This window comes from Lithobates pipiens, unplaced genomic scaffold, assembly GCF_037356315.1.
Source record: "Lithobates pipiens isolate NorthernLeopardFrog02 unplaced genomic scaffold, aLitPip1_a1.2 Scaffold_18, whole genome shotgun sequence".
Classification (NCBI taxonomy): domain Eukaryota; kingdom Metazoa; phylum Chordata; class Amphibia; order Anura; family Ranidae; genus Lithobates; species Lithobates pipiens.
This window is the reverse complement of record NW_027507758.1, coordinates 131,079,860-131,104,957: the sequence shown is the minus strand read 5'-3', so window position 1 is coordinate 131,104,957 and position 25,098 is coordinate 131,079,860. Positions and strand designations below refer to the sequence as shown.

At 41.1% G+C, this 25,098-nt stretch overlaps 1 protein-coding gene across 1 annotated transcript in view; it reads left to right on the top strand.

Annotated features, from left to right (window-relative positions):
- The window catches only part of LOC143986687 (uncharacterized), a 29,434-nt gene extending 4,621 nt beyond the window's left edge, over positions 1 to 24,813 (top strand). Inside the window, exons 2-5 of the mRNA XM_077485094.1 lie at positions 5,843 to 6,057; positions 9,900 to 10,083; positions 15,834 to 20,897; positions 23,799 to 24,813. Of these exons, the coding sequence (XP_077341220.1) occupies positions 5,843 to 6,057; positions 9,900 to 10,083; positions 15,834 to 20,897; positions 23,799 to 24,038 (5,703 nt within the window). The 3' untranslated portion in view covers positions 24,039 to 24,813. The remainder of the gene's footprint in view (positions 1 to 5,842; positions 6,058 to 9,899; positions 10,084 to 15,833; positions 20,898 to 23,798) is intronic.
- The last annotated feature ends 285 nt before the right edge of the window (positions 24,814 to 25,098 follow it).

Genomic DNA, 25,098 nt, shown 5'->3' with positions numbered 1-25,098 from the left:
CGCAATCATATCCCCACAGCACTGAGTGGCGCACCGGGGAGGAGTGTTTTTTCCTCTATATTGCCTTCCTTGCACTAGTCACTTTATTCTACCACCATCCCTTGAAATACTGCAATATGCGATTTTTCAGCAACTTCTAAATGCGATTTGAAAAAATCTTTTCTTATATTGAAGGACGCGCTTTGGGACTAATTTTTTGCACAATTTTTTGCACAAATTTCTTGAATTTTTTGCACAGGTTGTTGCACGATTTTTCATAGGACTGTTGATTTGCACTTTTATACAGCAATTTTGCATAATTTTAATTTCTTGTTTATTTGGAATTTTTTATGTATGTGATACCTATAATATTAATAGAACATATATGCAGCACTGTACAGTACGGCAGCACCAGCACTTTATATAGATAAGCAATATTTTGCTAGCACGGCTATATCTAAAGCACATATTTGTATGCACAGAGTTGCACAAGCACAGGGTTTTAGCGCCATAGCTTATTTTTAATTCTCTAACTTTGTCCGATCAAAATTCTCTACAAACGATCGGAAAAAGTCCGATCGGATTTTGTTGTCGGAAAATTTGAGGTCCTGCTCTCAAATATTTTCTGTCAGAATTACCGACGGAAAAAGTCCGTTAGAGCCCACACACGATCGGATTTTCCGACAATATAATCCGATTGGACCATTTCCGTCTGAATTTCCGACCGTGTGTACAAGGGCTTAATGTTCATAAATATAAAGTTATGCACTTGGGGGCTAAAATTACAGTATGCATGCATCATATACTGCATATATTAGGGGGAGTACAACTGGGTGAATAAAAGGTGGAGAAGGATCTGGGTGTTCTGGTAATTTATAAGCTTAATGTTTTTTTGGGGGGGGGGGGGGTGAGCAGGTACCTAGTTTTCACAGGTACCAAGCTCCCACTTCCTCTCCTGGCGCCACGGTTCCGGAAGGAAGTTCACCCCTCCCCTCCCTCCTGTCAATGTTCTGGGACACGTCACATGCCCGGCCATTCATAACAAGCAGCGTGGCTCGTGCATGCGCAGTGCACATTCGGCTGTGAAGCCAGGGCCAGGCACCCACACTTGCAATGCCGGCGCCACAGAGAGGAGAGGGAGAAAAGCGAGGCATCAGGTGGCCACATCGCTGGACCGGGGGACAGGTGAGTGCCTGTTTATTGAAAGTCAGCAGCTACACTTTTTGTAGCTGCTGACTTTTAAATGAGAGGAACTCCACTTTAATAATAGCATGTAATGCCAAGCTGTGGTTTCCAAAGTGAGCAAAATCCTTTCTTGTATTAACCACTTAACAACCGGCCCATAGCTGAATGACGGCTACAGGGCGGTTGTTTAACTCTGGGAGGCTGTCATATGATGTCCTCCCAGAATTCCGCTCTTGCGCGCCCCCTGGGGCGCGCACTCGAGAGCATCCGTGACCGCCGGGTCCACAGGACCAGGCTCATCACGGATCACGGTAAACGGCCGCTCATCGCGGAGTGATCACTTGTAAACAAACCGGCGTCATGTTATGACTCCGGTTCCTCCCTCCCCCTCTCTGTACCGATCGGTACAGCGGTGGGGGAAGAGATCGGTGCCAGCAGCGCTGTGGGCTGCATCTGCAGTGCCCACATCGCTGCTCACCGAAATTTAACCCCTCAATTCCCTGCCATTACTCTGCAATACCCTGCCATTACTCTGCAGTACCAGAAAATACTCTGCAATACCCCCCAATACTCTGCAGTACCAGCAAATACTCTGCAATACCCGCAAATACTCTGCAATACCCGCAAATACTCTGCAACACCCACAAATACTCTGCAACACCAGCCAATACCCTGCAACACCAGCCAATACTCTGCAAAACCCGCAAATACTCTGCAACACCCGCAAATACTCTGCAACACCGCCAATACCCGCCAATACTCTGCAGTACTCGCCAATACTCTGCAGTACAATTCCAGCCAATACTCTGCAATACACTGCCAATATTCTGCAATACCCTGCCATAAATTGCCATACCCGGAGATACCCAGCCATACTCGGAGATACCCAGCCATACTCGGAGATACCCTGCAATACCCGGAGATACCCTGCGATACCTGGAGATACCATGCAATATCCGGAGATACCCTGCAATACCCAGCCATAGTCGGTGATACCCTGCAATACCCAGCCATAGACATCCCCCCCTCCCGCCACCCTCCGGTGCTTCTACCGACTCACCAATACGATCAAAGCCAGAATCTTTTTTTTTTTTTATTTCAGGCTTCCCAGCCTTATTGACCCCATATCTCACTGTAAAGAGGCCCTGTCATGCCATATTCCTTTTACAAGGGATGTTTACATTCCTTGTAATAGGAATAAAAGTGATCAAAAAATTTATTTTTGGGGAAAAAAATGTCAAACTAAAATAAATAAAGTAAAATGAACAATAAATTTTTTTTTTTTTTTTAAAGCGCCCCTGTCCCTATGTGCTCGCATGAAGAAGCGAACTCATATGTAAGTTCCGCCCACATATGAAAACGGTGTTCAAACCACACATGTGAGGTATCGCTGCGAACGTTAGAGCGAGAGCAATAATTCTAGCCCTAGACCTCCTCTGTAACTCAAAAGATATAACCAGTAAAAAAAATGTAATGCGTCGCCTATGGGGATTTTTAAGTAGCGACGTTTGGCGCCATTCCACGAGCGTGTGCAATTTTGAAGAGTGACATGTTAGGTATCTGTTTACTCAGCGTAACTTCATCTTTCACATTATGCAAAAATTGAGCTAACTTTACTGTGTTTTTTTTTTTTAAGCACAAATACCGTGCGAGATAAAAAGTTGCAACGACCACCATTGTATTCTCCAGGGTATTTGCTAAAAAAACATATATAATGTTTTGGGATTCTATGTAATTTTCTAGCAAATAAATGATGATTTTTACATGTAGGAGAGAAATGTCAGAATTGTCCTGGGTGCTCCAGAACGCCTGATGGTGCTCCCTGCATGTTGGGCCTCTGTATGTGGCCACACTGTGTAAAAGTCTCACACATGTGGTATCGCCGTACTCGGGAGTAATAGCAGAATGTGTTTTGGGGTATAATTTGTGGTATGCATATGCTGTGTGTGAGAAATAAACTGATAATATGACAATTTTGTGAAAAAAAAAAGTAAAAAAAATCTTGATTTTGCAAAGAATTGTGGGAAAAAATGACAACTTCAAAAAACTCATCATGCCTCTTACTAAATACCTTGGAATGTCTTCTTTCCAAAAAGGGGTCATTTGGGGGGTATTTGTACTTTTCTGGCATGTTAGGGTCTCAAGAATTGAAATAGGCCGTCAGTACTTCAGGTGTGATCAATTTTCAGATATTGGCACCATAGCTTGTGGACTCTATAACTTTCACAAAGACCAAATAATATCCACCAATTTGTACTTATTTTTACCAAAGATATGTAGTAGTATAAATTTTGGCCAACATTTATGAAGAAAAATTACTAATCTGCTAAATTTTATAACAGAAACAAAGAAAAATTAATTTTTTTACAGAATTTTCTGTATTTTTTTTTTTATAGCACAAAAATAAAAAACGTGATTAAATACCACCAAAAGAAAGCTCCATTTGTGTGAAAAAAAGGACAAAAATTTCATATAGGTCCAGTGTTGCATGACTGAGTAATTGTCGTTCAAAATGTGAGAGCACCGAAAGCTGAAAATTGGTCTGGTTATTAAGGGTGTTTAAGTGCCCAGTGGTCAAGTGGTTAAAAGAGGCATGGACTGCAGAGAGAGAGAGAGAGAGATTATACCCCTTTACAAATCATTAATAGGACCTCTGGAATATGCAGTTCAGTTTTGGACACCAGTTCACAAAAGGATATTGGGGAACTGGAGAAAGTGCAGAGAAGTGCAACCAAACTGATAAGAGGCAGATATGAAGGAGCTCAGGTATGAGGAAAGATTAGCTGAATTCTCTCTTGAGAAGAGGAGATTAAAGTGTTAGTAAACTCTGTTTTATTTTTACCTACAGGTAAGCTTACAATAAAGCTTTCCTGTAAGTAAAATTAATATCTCCTAAACATGCACCGTTTAGGAGATATTCTAGTGAGCAGCAGCCAGTGACGTCACCGCCACATGTACTCTGAAGGAACGGCATACCCATGTCATTCCTTCAAAACTGTATGCCGCGGCTGAGATTCCCTCACGCATGCACGGGAGTGATGTCAATGGGACTCGGCCATTCAAGCGGCCGGAGCCTGCAAACACGGAAGGAAGACCAAGCGACAATGGAAGCCTCTGCAGTGGTGACAGCGCACCACTAGAGGGCTTCATTTCAAGGTAAGTCTTTCATAATGTGCTAATATGCACTGCATACTAACACATTATGCCTTTACCTTGTAGGGAGAGGCTTGCTTTTTCCCCTCAAGTTTACTATGGGGGACATCATCAACATGTGTAAATAAATAAGTGGTCTATATAGTGAACTTGGTTATTTAATTTAAGGTCATCACAGTGGACAAGGGGGCACTCTTTACATCTGGAGGAAAAGAGGAATGGGAATTGTAGCCCAATAGTACATTAACTGTCATAGCAAATTTTCTTTCCTGAACTTCATCTCCCGTGATTTAATGCTGCCAAGCATCAAGTTTCTCCTTCTGCTTGTCAGCTCCCTTGGTGAATGGAGGCAATGTAGTGTTAACCCATGCAGCTGAAGTCCTTTGGGAGACACAGAAAGTCCTAAATTGCTTTCTGTCTCTAGCCAAGCACCTGGCTACAAATACATTTATAATTTGGACAACATCCAACATGCCAAGGATCCTTATGTCTGGTGAGCTTTACTCTAACCTTCTCACAAAGTATATTATATTATACTATATACTATATATTATTTTTGTTTTTTTGTGTAAAGCTAAAACTGGGGAAGGTTTGAAACCTCTGTCAGGTTTTTATTTCTGATTGTGTCACTGCTGGAGAGATTTACTCTCACTATTGGTCCTGGTGACCACAACTCCTATAATTTTTTAAATTATCACAGGAACAGGAAGTAAGAGAAAATCCTGATGATGCTCCCTGCATGTTGGGCCTCTGTATGTGGCCACACTGTGTAAAAGTCTCACACATGTGGTATCGCCGTACTCGGGAGTAATAGCAGAATGTGTTTTGGGGTATAATTTGTGGTATGCATATGCTGTGTGTGAGAAATAAACTGATAATATGACAATTTTGTGAAAAAAAAAAAAAAGTAAAAAAATCTTGATTTTGCAAAGAATTGTGGGAAAAAATGACAACTTCAAAAACTCATCATGCCTCTTACTAAATACCTTGGAATGTCTTCTTTCCAAAAAGGGGTAATTTCGACAACATCCAACATGCCAAGGATCCTTATGTCTGGTGAGCTTTACTCTAACCTTCTCACAAAGTTTATTATATTATACTATATACTATATATTATTTTTGTTTTTTGTGTAAAGCCAAAACTGGGGAAGGTTTGAAACCTCTGTCAGGTTTTTATTTCTGATTGTGTCACTGCTGGAGAGATTTACTCTCACTATTGGTCCTGGTGACCACAACTCCTATAATTTTTTTAATTATCACAGGAACAGGAAGTAAGAGAAAATCCTCCATTCGGGAAATGTGTCCAGATGACAATTAGGAGGGGATATCTCCTTACTTTGGAGAGACCTCCTCTTACTCCCTGCTGTGTCTCTGGGACTGAAAGTAGAAGAGGACCTCCACAATGAAAGTCAGTTAAAAAAGGATTTAGCATAAGGCACACTTTAATTACTGCATGCTTCAATTAAAAGTAGCCAAGTTTTGTTTGGTAAATTTAGAAAGATTTTATTTCTTTATTACTATTCAGGACTCAATGGATTTCACGTCATACTGTGATATCACTTCATTATTTATAACCAAAACTGTAGACAGGATAATTTCTCCAATGGCGGTACAGCTCTGTCACTTGGTTATTGCTTTGGAGTGTGATGGCAGCAAATATACCGGAGCAAGCTGTAACTTAGAACAGATGGCAGAAGAATTATCCAAAGCTACAGAGAACTTTGCTTACACTTCAATAAGGTACAGTTTACTATTATCTATGGTATATATGTTATACTGTTTATATTTCAGTCCTAATCTCACAAATAAAATTTTTTTTTACAGGGTGTACCCATGCTGCTGCTGCCGCACAGCCTAATGGGGTTGCTAAAGGGAGATTACAGCAGCATTAGAGGTGGCTCTCTAATTAGGCCTCACACTCACAGGGGCACCGCATCCGCCTAATTTGCCTAATTGAAGAGCCTGTGTTGATGGGGACAAGGGTCTCATCCCCACAACCCTTGCCCGGTGGTTGTAGGGGTTTGCAGGTGGGGGGCTTATCGGAATCTGGAAGCAACAATCCCACCCCCCCATGTGAGTGGGTATTGGGTACATTGTACCCCTACCCATTCACCAAAAAAAAGTGGCAAAAGATAAAAACTACAATAGACAGTTTTTAAAAAATTGCTTTATTTAAAAAAAAGTGTCCCGTGATGTCCATCCTTCATCAATCACGGCGCCGAAGAACCCAAAAAATAGAAAAAAAAAGTTCTGCCTCGATGGGAGGCATCCCGCTAACTGCTGTTATAAAGGCAAGGGCGGGGCTACCCACTGATGTAGCCAGATGACCCCGCCCCCCTCTGATGGCACATGGTGTCAGAAGGGGCGGGGTCACTGGGTGGCCCCGTTCTTGCCTATATAACATCTGTCATCGCAAAAAGACTGCAGTCGTGGGGTGACACATCCACAAAACATCAGTGATCCACCTCTGTGCTTCACAGTAGGAATGGTGTACCTTTCATCATAGCCCTTATTGACTCCTCTCCAAATGTAGCGTTTATGGTTCTGGCCAAAAAGCTACATTTTGGTCTCATCATTCCAAATGACTTTGTGCCAGAAGGTTTGAGGCTTATCTCTGTGCTGTTTGGCGTATTATAAGTGGGATACTTTGTGGCATTTGCATAGTAATGGCTTTCTTCTGGCGACCATGCAGCCCACCTTTCTTCAAGTGCCTCCTTATTGTGCATCTTGAAACAGCCACACATGTTTTCAGAGAGTCCTGTATTTCACCTGAAGTTATTTGTGTGTTTTTCTTTGCATCCCGAATAATTTTCGTGGCAGTTGTGGCTGCAGTTTTAGTTGGTCTACCTGACTGTGGTTTGGTTTCAACAGAACCCCTCATTTTCCACTTCTTGATTAGAGTTTGAACACTGCTGATTGGCAATCTCAATTCCTTGGATATATTTTATATCCCTTTCCTGTTTTATACAGTTCAACTACGTTTTTCCGCAGATCCTTTGACAATTCTTTTGCTTTCCCCATGACTCTATAATCTAGAATTGTCAGTGCAGCACTGGATGAAAGATGCAAGGGTCTGTCAGGAGTCCAGAAACTCATTGACCTTTTTTACACACACATTAATTACAGGCAAACAGATCACAGGTGAGGATGGTTACCTTTATTAGCCATTCAAACCCCTTTATGTCAACTTGTGTGCATGTTATCAGGCCAAAATCACCAGGGTATGTAAACTTTTGATCAGGGTCATTTGGGTAGTTTCTGTTGTCATTATGATTTAAAAGAGTAAACACAGTTGATTGATAATAAATGACTTCAGCCAAACACTAACCATGAGTGAAAGAAAAGTTTTTGTGTTATCATTCATATTCTCTGAAAAATGGCCAAGAAATCATAAATGCCAGTGCACTATGGGGCGTTCTGCGGCACTCGAATTTCCCACGAACGCTCCATATGTTTGGTTTGTTTGCAAGCAAACGAACACCCGATGTTCAAGTCGAACTTACATTCGACTAAAACTGCGGGCTCATCCCTAGTCATTGGTTGCTAGGAACACTATAGTCCTAGCAACCGATGGCCCAAATGTGAGGGGGCCCAGAGTTGGGTGCCTAGAGTAGAGTGAACAAACACAGAGCAGGTATTGTGTTAACATATATTTAACAGAAGAGTTCCGACAAGGTGGTAACAGAGTCACTGTAACACAGCCAGACTGTAACAGCAGCACTTACAAGGAGTTGCAGGGGATTACCATAACACTAATAATGCCAACAGCATCTCACAGAGTAGTTGGCTGGAAGGCTGTATGGCAACAAGGCTCCTGAAGATGGAGAAGCTCCTAGCTGATGACACAGAAGAGTGGACCCTAGAATGGACTGCCCCTCTTCCACTGGAACCTCTCCCTGCACTAGATTTACTGTCCCTAGCCAGAAGGTTACTGTCCCTGATCTAACCAATTTGAAAATACATGCCAACTGAAGGGGGACAGTGCTATTTTTTAGCACTGCCCATCCTTAAGATGGCTGCAGAGGTCAACCAGGGCGGCAGCATCTAATTAGACAGCTGCCCCCCTGGGGACACCTAAGGAAAGTCTCAGAGGAACATGGGTTCCCCTTACCCTCAGCTACTCTCTGCGTGGCAGCTGGCAGACAATGCCACCTATGCAGGGAGGCCGAATTTCACCTGCCTACATGCTTCCCCAACACGCACTGCAGGATGGAACTTACTCTGTGAGGAGATGCTCTGCTTCCTGGCTTCCGGCTCCCTTCTGTAAGGTAAGAGGGACTCTGATTTAAAGTTGAAACCCTGATGTAAAAGGGACTCATCTAAAGGAGAACTTTTGATCCAAGGGGGACTCCTGATCTAAAGGGGGACTCTAAACTAAGTGTGGCTTCTGACCTAAGAGGGGACTCTAATCTAAGATGTGTAGACGTCAGTGTGACATGGCTCTTAAATTGTTGCAGGTCCACAGAACAACTAATGTTCTTGCACACAGGCCCATAGCAAAAAAAAAAATAGGCCTTCTTTCACACAGTATTTGATGCAAATGCCTGTTTAAGAAAAGAATAGTGCAGCTACCGGATGCTAAAAAAAAGCATTCTCATAGAATGAGGCACCTCCCTATTTTTTCTGAATATATGGACATTTCTCTTTTCACGTGAACTGTATTTCTCCCCATACATGCCAATGTAAAGTAGCTTAAAGTGGACAAGCAATCAAACCCATGTGCATAAGTCCTAACTTACTTTTATCCAAACCCTACATGAGCCCTTAACCATTTAAGCAAACATGTGCTTTACATATGCAGAGCAAGGCAGTGGGTTTGCTTTAATGCCAACCTATCCTACAGCAAATACTGTATTTGCTCCGTTCAACTTCCGCAGCACAGTCTATACCAAGTACTGGCGTAAATAACTAGTACTGTCAATTTAATAGGTGATATTTCCTATTGAAGGACAGATGTTGGTGAATGTTGGTGCTTGATGCAATGAACATGCAGATAAATCTTACTAAGGAATATGATATTACAAAGCCAAATGTGCAGTGAATGTGCTTTTATGCCGCGTACACACAACCGGTTTTCCCGTTGGAATAAACTCTGAAGGTTTTTCAGACGGAGTTCCGCTGAACTGTCGTGCGTACACACGATCACACCAAAGTCCAAACATTAAGAACGTGGTGACATACAGCACGTACGACGAGACTAAAAAAAGGAAGTTCAATAACCAGTAGCCAATAGTTTCCGTCTCGTACTTGCTTCAGAGCATGCGCCGTTTTTGGTCCGTCGGAACAGCATAAAGACAAGCGGTTTTCCGGATAGGAATTGGTTCCGTCGGAAATATTTAGAACATATTCAATTTCTAGGTCCGTCAGAATTTTCGTTAAAAAAAAAACTCAGATGAGGCATACGCACGATCGGAATATATGATGAAAAGCTTCCGTTTGACTTTTTCTGTCGGACATTCCGCTCGTGTGTACGTAGCATTAGTGTTACTTACACCACTTTAGAAATATTCCCCAGAGAAAGAAATTGGTAAACCCATTTTTTGCTTCTTTAGAGAATAATACTATCTTGCTTCCCTGCACAGATTGGGTGAGGAGTGTGATGATGGTATTCTAAGAAAGGAAATGGTGCAAACTGCAAATAACCTTCTGATAACTGGAAAATCCATCCTGCTGTCAGTGCAGAAACTCTGTATTCAACCTACTGGTCGAAAGCACCAGGAAGACCTAATCTCTGCAGCACAAAACATCTTAACTGGAACTTTGAAGGTGAGAAAAATGCTTTTTACATTGTTCCAGGTAGAATAATCATGTATGCATGGAGCGTAATTGTGGCTTGCTATTTTTACTGTGCTGTCATATTTTCAACAAACCGGGTCGAGTTAAAGTTGATTTATAATCATTTAGCTAAAGTTGATAGTAAATTTTCTGTAAAATTAAAGTGTTCCTGTTCAGCGTGCAATACTCAGAGGGACAGTGAAAAGGAGCTGGCAGTTTTATGGTTTCATACACCCACTGAAGGACACTCATACTATATCACTGTTCTTTTTAGATCAGTTTCTTTGAACAGTGAAAAAGATAGAGACAGTTAAGCGGCAAACACCCCATACTAAATAACCATTTATTGTATACATTTTTTATTTTTATCTTTAAGTTGCCATTGTTACACAATTACCCACATACAGATGACAGTGCACTTTTGCATCACCCAGGTAGGCCTATTTGACTTCCTAAAACTAGTATCCCCTTATCAAACATAAACTATGACATTTGTAAATTCATATCCAGGCTGCCATCTTAACCCTTAGCCCTTGTACACACAGTCAGAAATTCTGACGGAAAATGTTCGATCGGACCGCGTTGTCGGATAATCCGACAATGTGCGGGCTCCATCTGACTTTTTCCGTCGCAATGTCCGACCAACAAAGTTTGAGAGCTGGATATAAAATTTTCCGACAACATGATCCAATCGGACTTTGTCTGATCGTTTGTAGAGAATTCCGATCGGACAAAGTGCCACGCATGCTCAGATCAAATTACAAGACCAAAGCTATTGGCTACTAGCCTGAACGTAGTCCCATCGCAACGAACGAACGTCATCACTTTCTGAACGATCGGATTTTCCGACAACTTTGTCCGACCGTGAACACCAGTTTCGGACAAAATCCGTTGGAAAAAATCCTACAGATTTTGTTGTCGGAATGTCCGACCGTGTGTATAAGGGCTAATAGTCAGCTCATGCTTCAGGTTAGTGATTTGCAGTAAAACCCCACTGGCCGCAGATAAAAAAAATGTTCCACAGAGTCCTTATAAACCCACTTCTCTGGGTTTTGGATGTTTATGTTGCTCAATAGTCCAAAGACACATGATGAGGAGAGGCTTGGTGCCATAGATACTGACACAGAAATCTTAACAGTCCAAAGTAAGATTGTGTAAATGATTTTACATTTGCAATGTAAAAATAACTTTCCACCACTGGCGGCCACTCCATTAGGGGTGCAGGGATACTGCCCCCTAATCCATGCACCTGGCCCCTAATCTACATGTGGGACGCTGGACACATGGATTTCTATGGGGTTTTTTTTTTGTTGGAAGCACATTACTAGAGCCTGAGGCTCTAATTGGCTTAAAAACAGGGTGTGTTTGGGGTGCAGAGCACTGCGCCCTGAGCCCACCCAGTTGTGTGACAATAGCGAATTAATATTCGCTATTGTCTTTCTGCTTTTCCTCCCAGCCAATCAGGGAGCGGGTCCTAATTACCAATAACTAATTTGTTTGCCGCCCTTCCCCAGCTGGACCAGCCGCCACTGCTTTCCACTAATGATATTTCATTACTCCATACACCTTGGTAAGCGCTAAAACCTGCAGGTCTGTCTGGAGTACAGCTCTGATATTGAGTTGCTAACTCTCCACCCCCTACATTCATAAATGTATTTTATTCTTTGCGCTGAATGCAGGGTGTTCTGTGTTTGGAGGAGTGGGATGCCATAGACTTCTTCACCCCTCCTCCAATCAAAGAACACCTTGTATTCACATGCAAAAACCACATTGGTTAGTTAAGCCCACATATTTTTTCTTTTTTGTTATATGGAGGGCAATGGATGGCATGAGTGTAAACAACAACAAAAAAAGGACTTTTCTAATTGTCAGATAAATAAAAACAAAGGAAGGTGATTGCCAGGGGAACTTTACAGGGCTAGATCTATACAGCAATAGTAAAAAACATATGTATAAGGCCGCGTACACACGGGCGGACTGTATGGCCTACTTAGTCCGCCATACAATCCGACGGACAGTCCGTCATATTTTCGAATGAACGGACTTGACCACACACGGATAGCCAAACAGTCCGACGAAAGCTTGCGCGATGACGTGTACAGCACGTACGACGGGACTAGAAATAGGAAGTCCAATACACAGCAATGCACCCTTCCGCCGTGTAAATCCTTTCTGAGCATGCGCCATTCTTAGTCCGTCGAACTAGCATACTGACGAGCGGATTGTCCGCTGAAACCAAAGTATGACGGACAGAATTACGGAAATTCCGAAATACTTAGTACGCCAGATTGCACGCTGAAAAAGTCCGCTGAAGCCCACACACGAGCGGACTGTCCGCTGAAATGTGTTTCGACGGACTAAGTAGGCCATACAGTCCGCCCGTGTGTTCGCGGCCTAACTAACACTCATATTATCCTGTTCTAAAACCAAATTATTGTTGTGTTGAACCATAATGGTTCCCTCAAAGTACACATTCAAATCCTGAACATTATCTCACACTGGTCATTCAGTTGCACATCGGTTTGCATGGTTGTGCTATATTTACATTAGGTTGCATAGCCCCTGTCTACTGTCTATAAATCTTTTATAAACTCCATTTTGTTAAATGTATTATATGAATAAAGTGATTGTAAAGGTTCCGTTTTTTTGTAATAATAAAGATGGTAAATTTACCTGCTCTGTGCAATGGTTTTGCACAGAGCAGCCCGCAACCTCCTCTTCCTGGGTCCCCCGATGGCGCTTGTGGCTCCTCCTGCCTTCCGAGTATTCCCACAGAAAGCTGCTTGCTATGGGAGCACTCATGTGGGCTCGATCCCAAGCTGGACTGTGTGTGTCAATTGGCGCACACAGTGTGGCTTGGCCCTGCTCCCGCTGCTGTATCTGAGTCCTGTGAGGAGGCAAGGAGAGAGAGAGCAGTGCTGGAACAAGATTGGGCTCAGGTAAGTATTTAGGGAGGGAGCTACATCACTAAAGGTTTTTTAAATTAATGCGGAGAATGCATTAAAGTAGTTGTAAAGCCACAAGGTTTTTTTCCTTCAAGCATTCTATGCATGAAGTTAAAAAAAACTTTCTGTGTGCAGCATAACCATAATACTTACCTGAGCCCCCTCTCGATCCAGCGATCTCCATGAGAGCCTTGCCTCTCCCGGTACTCAAACCCCTGATTGGCTTTTGGCAGCAGCGGGAGCCAATCACAGCCAGTAAGCCAATCAGGGGACGAAGGGGGCGGGCTGAGCCATGGCTCTGTGCATGAATGGATACACAGAGCTGCGGCTCGGAAGCTTGCTGTGGGGGCATCTGGCAGGGGGGAGGGGCCAAGAGCTCCAGCGAGAGACTCGAGAAGAGGAGAATCCGGGCTGCTCTGTGCAAAACCACTGTATAACATGTTTGTTATTTTAGAAATTAAAAAAAACAAGGCTTTAATATCGCTTTAAGGTTAAAAAGAAAAAAAATGTCAAATATATTATGTTACATAGTCTGCTTTCTTTGTTCCTTTAAAAGTTGAACTCCAGGAGAACAGCTAAACAAACTGGTTGAAATACAGTATATGAGGGCTTTTTCATGGCAAAGAACATCACAAAGCTGTCTGGTAGGGCAGAAGACCTGATTGTTCTCTGTTGCATGTAACTTACACTTGTGGGGCTTGTGTTTCCCTCAGCCTATGACTGGACAGTGAAAGGAGAAGCAGCAAACTGATGGGCTCATCTCTGCTTCCTTAGTGAGTGAGTGAGTGAGTGACCCGTATACTTGTCCTCCTCCTATCAGCATGCTCCTTGTTAGCACATGAGCACAAGAGCACAGCTGGACAGAGGATTGCAAGAGACTGATGCCAAGGCAAATGTATATACTTACATTGGTTTAATTAAAAATACATGTAATCAGGGCCATCTTTAACCACTTTCAGACCGGACCAATTTGCTGGTCAAAGACCAGACCACTTTTTGCGATTCGGCACTGCGTCGCTTTAACTGACAATTGCGCGGTCGTGCGAAGTGGCTCCCAAACAAAATTGACATCCTTTTTTTCCCACAAATAGAGATTTCTTTTGGTGGTATTTGATCAGCCCTGCGATTTTTATTTTTTGCGCTATAAACAAAAATAGAGCGACAATTTTGAAAAAAACGCATTATTTTTTACTTTTTGTTATAATAAATATCCCCCAAAAATATATAAAAAAACATTTTTTTCCCTCAGTTTAGGCCAATACATATTCTTCTACATATTTTTGGTAAAAAAAATCGCAATAAGCGATTATTGATTGGTTTGCGCAAAAGTTATAGCGTTTACAAAATAGAGATAGTTTTATAGCATTTTTATTAATACATTTTTATTATTTTTTTTTTACTAGTAATGGCGGCGATCAGCGATTTTTATTGTGAATGCGACATTGTGGGGGACCCATCGGACATTTTTGACACATTTTTGGGACCATTGTCATTTATACAGTAATCACTGCTATATAAATGCAGTGATTCCTGTGTAAATGACACTGGCAGTGAAGGGGTTAACCAGTGGGTGGCAGTGTAGGAGTTAAGTGTTCCTAGGGGTGTGTTACTAACTGTGGGGGGGTTGGGCTTTCATTTAGTGAACACTGATCTCTGCTCCAATCACATGGAGCAGAGATCAGCGTCACTAGTTGCTGGGCAGAATGGAGAAATGCTGTTTACAACGGCATTTCTTCATTTGGCCGCTCCGTGAGACGATCGCGGGTATGCCCGCGGCGATCGAGTCCGCGGGTCCCGCGACCGGACTCACGGGGGTCCCGACCAGCACGGGAGCTCGCTGCCGGCGGCGCGCTCCCGATGGCAGGGCGGCAAATTTAAAGGGACGTACATGTTTGCCCATTTGCCTGCCCGTGCCATTCTGTCGACGTACATCGTCGTGCGCTGGTCGGCAAGTGGTTAATATTGATTGGACCCTGGGCAAAAATTTTCTTGCCCCCCCCCGCCCTGCAATGTTGCTCTCCACCTGCTCTGAGACATACAATAAATAGCAGCTAGACTTAAAATCAGTTTACTGTATCATATTAGGCAGCTATTGCCATTGGTTGCCAGAGGTTACAGCACATCATTACTACTTACTGACTGGTTTCTAGAGGTTACAGCACACAGTAAGGTCACTGATTAGTTGCTAGAGGTTACAGCACATGATTTCTGCTTGTTGATTGGTTGCTAGAGGTTACGGTACAGTAATACTGCTCACTGGTTGCTATAGATTACAGCACATCCTTCTTACTGCAGAGGGGCATGATATACATATGAATGCCGCCCTTATTTACATATCAATGCCACCGGCCTCAGCTATTTACATATGAATACTGCTGCTATTTACATATGAATGACAGTTATTTACATGTAAACACACGGTCCGCTGGTGAGTCATCTGTACACAACAATAGGGCAGAGCTGGGCAGCATTAGTAGCATCACTTCACACTGAGATATCAGGACACAGAACAGGACTAAAACCTCAAGGGACAAGGGAATTTAAACTGGGATAGTTGGCAAGTATGAGGCAGCTGCTTTGGGCCGCACAACAATGACAGGGCCCAGGGCAGCTGCCCCTTTTCCCCTGCCTTAAAGACGGCCCTGCATGTAATGATGTATTAATGAATAGGGAGCTACATTTATTTGTGTTTTTAAACCTTCCTGGAATTCACCTTTAAATTCTTATGCAATACAACCTTTCCATCCCACTGCAAAAGCTATTTAAATAATGTGTGATTAATATGTTCTTTAACAGATACTTCAATTAGAAGATGATGCTGGAGTGAGAAAGATTAATGAAGCTGTAAACTGGCTCCTTGAATGCTTGCATTATTTACACAAAGCAGAAAGCACACCACACCTCCTAACTCACTTCTGTGAATTTTCAGAAGCTCTTCTCTTGGTGAATAGTTTGATAGAGAGGAGAATTATAGACATCAAGGATACTTTACACCAGCACCATTTATCAGAAACAATGCAAACCTTCAGGAAATGTGTTCCAATGTTGTACACAGCAACTCAGAGCAACATAAAACATCCACAGAATGAGCAAATGATTGCTTCGAAGTTGTATATTTTTGATCTTGCTTCAAAAACATTAGAGGAACTAAAATGTTTGCTAAAAAATGGACCAGCCAAACAAGAACTAAACAAAAGGCAAGGCTCATTTTCTCAGGATATGAGCAGATTGCACAAACTATTATCCACTTCAAACTTAAAAGAGTTCAACTGCAGTGATCTGGACTTCCTTGTGGGAGCTGTTGTGTTCTTCTCCATGTATGTAGCTGATTGTTCAAGACCAAATATAAAGCTGCGTCTGGTCAAGCACTGCCAGCATCTTTTGGAAAAGAGGAAGAAGCTTTGTGATTATCTCAGTGAGTTACAGGAAAGTTCAGATATTGGAAACCTACATTGTCAACTACAACAACAATGTGCATTCATGAAAGTTGAAATTAGCGATCTTAGCCAACTCCTGGTTTCTACTATATTCTATCAAATCTTAGATGCTTTTACTGTTAAGGATCCTCTAAAGAGGTTGTTGAAGACTGCTCTGAAGAACAATAAAAAAACAACTCTATACACACAAAGTCTCATTGCTTCAAAATCTTTACAGCTCCTTCAAGCATTTCAAAATCATGCAGAACATCTACTGAAAATATCTAGTCTTGTGCTGGCTCTTTGTTCTCAAGAAAGAAATGTAGAAGAAATACAAAACTCAGTAGATTTCTTGTGCAGAGTGAGGGATGAAGTTGTTGAGTTCATTATAGACAATAACTCATACTATGAAACTAGAATGTTTGAAAAAGCACAGTACATTTATCAGAAATGGATCCAGGCTACAGACAGCCTTATGATCAGTTTTGACAGCATGCTTACTGTGCATCAATTTTTGGACTTATCTATTAAAGAGATTGAAGTTAACAGGCATCACTGTGAAAAACTCCTTAGAAGTCAGGAGCCTGAAATCTTTCAGCATCATGGTGCTGACCTGTGCGATCTGGCTGAACGTTTGTGTCAAGTTATTAATAGACATGTTGACCAAAGTAAGGACCCCATTTTCAGGAATGGCCTAAGAGTTCTTGTCAGACAACTGGAAAGAGCAGTAATTGAAACAAGGGAAGCTATAATGAATTGTGTTGAATCTATTTCCTGTGTGGTAACGCAAACGTCTTTCTTGGAGAAAATGAATAGGTTGTTTGAATGTATAAACAGTGTTAAAGAAGGTGTTAGTGGATGCAATCATCCAGACCTGCTTAGTCCTTTAAGAACAGAAGCTGCTCCAGTAGGTCATAAACCTATGATAATTGATTTAAATGAATTTGATCAAGTAAAAGCGGGGCATTATGAAATCTCAGGAGAGCCTACCAAGTGCTTATCATACGAAGGGTATCTGAGCAAACCTCTTCCTTTACCCACTAGATCAAGAGAATTTGTAAATAGTATTGTAAATACTGGAAAGACAAAGCAAATTTCAAACCTTCAAACACTTGTAGGTGATCTTCTATCGGCAGTAAAGCAGCTAAATATGAAGGAGATTAATGTATACAGTTCTACCCTAATTAAAATCTCAAGCATTTATCTTGAAGAAATCAAAGACTGCCTTCCCCAGGCCAATATATCTGAAAAGGACATACATAGGTATAAAGAAGTTGAATCTCTAATATTAAGTCTTGCTCACATAACTAAGGAAGGAGACACAGACTCAGTTTGCATGGGCAGACTTACTCAAACAGCAGTTTTACTTTCACATTGTATTGAAGAGATTAAAACTCACCTTGTGTCCTTTGCAAGTTTTTGGTATAGCTTTTCTCATGAATTGTTCTGCCGCTCAACTCATTTGGATGCCAGCACCAATATCCAGATATTTAATGGAATTATGCAGCACATTTCATCGATTGTCCAGTCTTTAAGTGAACATTTACTTAGTGGCCACGATGGTCTGGATTTTCCCACATTTTCTGAAAAACAAGAATCTCTCATTAAAATTCATGTCAAGTTCTCCAAGTGCCAGGCTGTTGCAAATCAATTACTCACAAAAGTACTATGCTTTAAAATAAAACCTGATACTCAAAAATTAGAAGATGTTTGTATACAGTGGTCAGTTGCTGTCCAACAGTTATCAAAATGTGTAGATGACTTCATAGGCATTGATCATTTATTAATTTCTGAATCAATGGATATGTCAGAACTGAATCTTTCTGAGTGCAAAAGTCTTATTCTTTTGTGTGAAGCCTCATTATGGCTACAGGAAGCATCTGCTCTCTCGGGTTCGATGCTTACAGAAGAGAAAGATCAAAAAACTGTTGAACTTCTCAAGGAAGAGGTGGATGCCCTGACAGAGTCAGTTCTAAAAATGAGGGATGAACTTAGTGAACCTAAATGTGCTACCAAGCCAAAAATGTTCCTTAACATAAAGTGTGTGCTCCTTCAAAAGCAGCTTATGTTTAAGGCAAAATTGCTTATGTACCACCTTAAAATCATGTATAACGGAAAGCATACTTTACTTCAAAGAATGGTCAATTTAGTCTTAGTTAAAACTACAGACAAATCTCTAATAAGAGAGACTTTTGAAAATGAAGCTAAATTGTTAGTAGGTAATATAACATTAATAAAAGACAGACTCAGGATGGATCTTTGCTTAGAAAAGAAAAATGACGTTGCATTTTTGGTTGATCATCTTTTTTTCCTTACAGGGGATTTAGTAGCTAGATTAAGATTACTTATAGACAATCACAACAACTGGGAAATGTTCATGGTTAATGCCATGTCTTTGAACTGGTTAGCAAAAGCAGACCAGTTAATTTCACACCTTCAATGTGATGCAGATATAGATGCAGTAACCTTAATATTTATCAAAGAGTGCTTAGAAATGTGCGAAGAGTTAGAGAACCAAAATGCTATCATTCCCACTGTCCTTGAGAATGTAAAATCAGATACATCAATACAAACAGTGACTAAAAATATGGAGTCATCTAGGGCAGGCAAAGAAACTGAGCAAAAATATTCAAGTCATAGAGTGCAAGATGAGTCTAATGAACATAGCAGTAATGCTATTTATGAGCAAAGTGCATCCTGTGGTGATGACAACAGTGAAATTGATGACAGTAATAAAAGTAATTTAGAAAATGTAATAAAATGTAAAAAACAAAGTACAGATGTAAAGGGAGAGCGGATGAAATTAAATAAAGACCCAAAGAGCACTGTTAGAAAAATTATAGAAGCATCCAACTCCCAACAAGAAACAGTAACTCAAACAAAATATGATAAGCGTTTTATTCAAGAACAGTCTAAAATATTTAGTGTGGCCTTACAACAAGAAACCAATGTAAAGTGTGAAAAAAAGGTTAGTGGATGTGAAATTAATAGAGAACATTTGGAAATGACCAATCAGATGGAATCTAAAGTAAACAATGAAACATCTGAACAGGCTATGATGACACAACAAGGTGTGCTGAATAAAATAACCAGAAAAGAATCAAAAAGAATAAAAAGGCAGACATTGCCTGATGCAGTACAGAAGGAAGGAATACATCTCCATTCAAAGATTCAGAGGACATATACCAAAAGTGCTGGAATGCTGAAACAAACCTTCATTCAGGAATGCAGAAATTCAAAACCACTTACAGAAAGTCAAACAATACAAAAGGAAGCAACAAATCAGGAATCAAACAATCAAGGAGCTTATGCTGAAAACACAGCAGTACAAATAGATGTGTCCAATCATGAATCAAGAAATCAAAGGACGATTACCGAAAGCAAAAACATACAAAAAAAAGCATCAAATCAGGAATCAAGCAATCAGGGAGCTAATGTTGAAAACATCACAATACAAACAAATGCATCAAATCAGGAACCAATAAATCAAAGAACACTTACAGAAAGCAAAAAAACACAAAAAGAAGCATCAAATCAAGAATCAAGCAATCAGGGAGCTAATGCTGAAAACATCACAATACAAAAAGATGCATCCAATCAGGAATCAAGAAATCAAAGACCAGGTATAGAAAGCAAAAAGATACAAATACAAGAACCGAGCAACCACAGAGCTAATTCTAAAAACACCACAATACAAAAAGATACATCCAATTGGGGATCATTAAATCAAAAAGTCCTTTCAGATAGTACTGGGCTACCACTTGAAATGCAAGTAGTGGTCTATGGAGGGCAGGAGGAAATTAAACAGGGATCAAGGAATCATAAAGCACTTTCAGAATGCTCTAATGTCCCAAAACAAATGAATATTCAGGAATCCTTAAAACAAAGAACACATAAATTAACTCCTGGAAACCAGAAAGAAAAAGTTGAACAGGGCTCAAAGAATCATGAACAACAGCATATATTACTTTCTGAAGGGCAAAAGGAAACAAAAAGCCAGGAACTAAAGAATCTAAAAGGTCCTTCAGACTTTATTGGGATACAAACAAAAATAGCAAGGAGTAATATAAAGAGCAGAAAAACTCATACTGTGCTTTATAGAGGACACGCTGAAACTATTCATGAGGAATTGCAGAAGGAAACAAGCATTCACGTAGCAATATGTCCAAAAACTGAGGTAATTACTGTAGAAGAACACAATGAAAAATATTTTAAAGAGTCACCCTGCGGGAGAACATATTCCCCAATATCTCTTGGAAAAACAAAAACAACCAAACGGGAATATGCCACTCAACAAACACACATGACACCAACTACGGTATCACAGGACACACTAAATAAAGAATTAAAAGTATCAAAAGCTGAAAGTTTAATTAAGTCCAAGCTACTGCTGGTGCCTGCTGAACATCTAAGGAAGACATCTGTCATTATGGAATGTCAAAAGGTAGAATTGTTACTTGAGTTACATAAATTAGCAAATTTAATAAGGTAGTGCCAAATGTAATGCATGTGTGCAAAGCACATAATTCAGTGCACATTAGATTTCAATTCAGCTTTTTTCTAATTTTACATTTGTAGACAAATGAGAAATAAGCTGAATATTTGTTTCCACCTTCCCTATGATTTGGTGACACCAGATCAATTCTGTAGCGTCATGTCAAGCATTATGCTACAGAATTGTAACACTGACAGGCTAAAGCTTATTTGGGAACAGCACTTTAGGATTTTTCAACATTAGTTACATTTTGCGTTATTGCTGTGCAGTTAGAATTTTTCAAATATCAGGCACTAAACATAAGCCTAGATCTCAGCAACTATTCCTTTGGGTTGCAACAGTGTCGCTTCAATAAAAGAGCATAAATTCTGGCACTTCTAATACTACAGTGACTCAAAGGGAACACTGGAGGTGGAATTGTCCATCGGCAACAGAACCTTCTTCTGCTTCTCTCTGCCTATTGAGGCTGATTGATGGCATGGTGTTAGGTTTGAGTCACATCTATGCATGTTGCTTTTGAGTGTTTCTGCAGTGCTTTTTGAGGTGCTTGCCACGTTTTTTACTGTGATTTTACCACGATTTGCATTTTTCGTTTTTTTTTTTTACATTGTATATAGCTAGTTGCTAAGTAGGGGGGCCGGGAAGCCGGCTCCTGCGTCCTTAACAACCAATGAGTCACCAGTTGTCAGCGGGCTTCACACTGAATGTAAAAAAAAAAAACAGAATTGCCGGCTTAAAAAAAAATCAAGAGAAAAAACAGCGTGGGGTCCCCCCCAGGTCCATACAAGGCCCTTGGGTCTGGTATGGATCCGGAGGGGACCCCCACACACCAAAATTTACAAAACAATGGCACGGGGGTCCCACCAAAATCCATACCAGACCCTTATTCGAGCATGCACCCTGGCAGGTCAGGAAAGGGAGGGGACGAGCGAGCAGGCCCCCTCCTGAACCATACCAGACCGCATGCCCCCAACATGGGGGAATTGAGTACTTTGGGGCAAGGGGGCCTCTGCGCCCCCCACCCCAAACCACCTTGCCCCATGTTGATGGGGACAAGGGCCTCTTCCTGACAACCCTTGCCTGGTGGTTGTCGGCGTCTGCGGGCAGGGGGCTTATCAGAATCTGGAAGCCCCCTTTAACAAGGGGGCCCCAGATCCTGCCCCCCCTGTGTGAATGAGTATGGGGTACATTGTACCCCTACCCATTCACTAAAAAAATAGTGTAGTGTTTTTGACAAATCTTTTATTAAAAATCTTCTTCTTCTTCTCCGCTTCTTCGTCCGGTCTTCCATCTTCTCCCACATCTTCATCCTCCGGTCTTCTCCTTCTCCCCCTGTTTCTTCTTCCACTCTTCTTCTGTCTTCTTTGACCGGTGTTCTTCTTTCTTTGCCGCCGCAGCAATTTTCAGCGGAGTTCCGATGGACTTTCTGAATGAACCGGCTTGGCCACACATGAAGTCCATTTGAAAGTCCGTTCGTTTTGAACGTGATGACGTAAGACGGGACTAAACAAGGCAGTTCAATAGCCAGTAGCCAATAGCTGCCCTTGCGTCATATTTGGTCCATCGAACTAGCACACAGACGAACGGTTTACCCAATTTTTAGTCCATCGGAATTGAGTCTGTGGGATAGATTTGAAACATGTTCTATTTCTAGGTCCGTCTGATTTTTATTTTTTTTTGAAGACCAATCGATCTAGCCCACACACGATTGGATTGTCCGATGGACTGATCTCGTCGGACCTAGTCTGCCAGAAAGTCCAGTCCAGTGTACGCGGCATTAGGCTGCATGTTATGACAAAGAACTGGTAGATTCATGTGATCTGATTTTAGAAGACAAATGAATTGAAGTTTAAAAGCTGAACTATATGCAGGTATAAAATACGAATTATTGCAGTTGTATAATCATAAATGCATAATTAAAATATTTATGAATGCAAGCAGTGTAAGAACCTACATTTTATCTGGTATAGTCCTCTTACAGTTTCTGTACAGCAGGGATGGGGGTGAAAGGAAGTAGAAAAAGAGGGAGACTCAGCTCATTTGCTGAAAAGAATCATGCTGACAGGAAGAGAAAGTGGAGTGACCAAGAGATGAGCTCATCACTGGCTTGTTTCAACCTTCTCTTCAGTCACAGGTTAGGGTGGGTCTAGGATGGCCTGGGCACAGAGGAAATAGGTTGAATGATACTGCCCATCAGATTGATGACAGTAAGAAATTGATTTATTAATGGCAAATAGGCTTCGTTTTGCAAGGAGCTGTCCACTTTGCAAGGCAATTTTCCCTTAGCGTAGTGAAAATTCACTGTTAATTCACTGTTAAAAAAATATCCAGTCACATGCAATGAAAAAAACAAACAGTATTTTTGCTTGCACACTATTGGATGATAGAAGTCAACTTACCTCATTCACTTAAATTGCTTTTAGCTAATCAACCTTTATGCCGCATACATTCTGCATACAATCGGAAATTCGGCCAGCAAGACCGATGAGAGCTTTTGGTCGGAAAATGTGATCGTGTGTATGCTCCATTGGACTTTTGCTGGCCAGAAAAAGATTGAGAGCATGTTCTCAATTTTTCGGTCGGAAAAAGTTCCTATTGATTACATTATTGAATATTTTTTATTATTCTTTATTATATTATAAACTTTATCATACCCGGGATGTCTGCTAGACTCTGGTTTGAACATATTTAAGAGAGTTATTCCTAAGAATTACAGGACTACAATATAAGATGCCAAATTTCCATGCAAAATAATTGTACCGCTTTCAGCACCTAAATCCAGACTGAATCATACCGCCAGGGAGGTTAATAAAAAATCTACTCTTATTTTTTAATTTTGTATGCCTTTAGGCTAGCCATACATCATTGGAAGACATCGGTTGGCATCCCCGCAAAGTGACGACATGTGTTCTAGCTGCAGAAGTGGAGACATGGGAGGGTGAGAGTAACACAATTGTAAAAATCACCAAGGAAATGGCAGCACAAATGTCTTACATGGTACAGTACATAAATAGGAAAGGACCAATACAGGTATTCATCCGAGAACTGTATCTTTGTAATTTGAAAGAGAATTTGTCACTTTTTAAATAACTTTGGCTTGATACTTTTTAAAAATTTTCTTGCAAAAGTCTGGCCTACAGTGTTTAATTTAGGCCATCCACCATGCATATTTTTGTTTATACATAGGTTTTCCCTCCCACCTTCACCCTACTAGTTGACGTGTAACTAGTGCACTTATTTTTATTTTTCATGATGGGATTTATTAAAACTCTTTCCTCTTCCCTAAGAGAGGAGAAATGGGGAAGTCAGAAGTCAAACCTGTAAACAGAATGTGAGTGTAGAAGAGGATGCTCTGGAGTAGTCACTATGGGTTAGACTTTTGAGAGTCAGGTCATGTGAATAAGTATTTTTTATTTTTATTTTTTATTTTTTTATTGCAAAAACATTATAAATAGAAAATATACTGTATGACTAGCATTGTGCTGATGAAGGTATTTGAAATGTGACAAAAGCTCTTTGAAATGCTGGCTACTATCTTTGGAGTAAGAATTGTATATGTTCTAATCATTGTGGGCTAGGACAGTCACTGGGATGCAAAGAGAGAATGGGTTCTTATATAACTATGATATATTTAGTAAAAATATATCCTTATTATAATCTCTTAATATACAATTCTTAAATCTGGAAATATGTTTGAACTGCAAGTGAAATTCATACAATGATATTGGTGATGCTCTTCTATAAATCTCGTTATTCTTTAACATCTCCTAACATGACCTGTCATGTCTACCATAGTGTATAAACCAGTGGCGTAACTAGAACCTTCAGGGCCCCGATGCAGGAAACCATGGTGGGCCCCCCCGACCTCCGGACAGGGCTCTTTTCTCCGAGCCCAATGGTGGAACACAAGGGCCCAGGCCCAAGTGGGTGGCCGCATATAAAGGAACAGATTTAGAAAACATAAATTACAGCCACTGTGCCCATCAAACGCCACCACTGTACCATCAAACGCCACCACTGTACCACTAAATTTCACTACTGTGCCCATCAACTGTCACTACTGTGCCCATCAAACTCTGCCGCTGTGCTCATCAAGCTCTGCCGCTGTTCCCATCAAATGCCACCGCTGTGCCCATCAAATGCTGCCAGT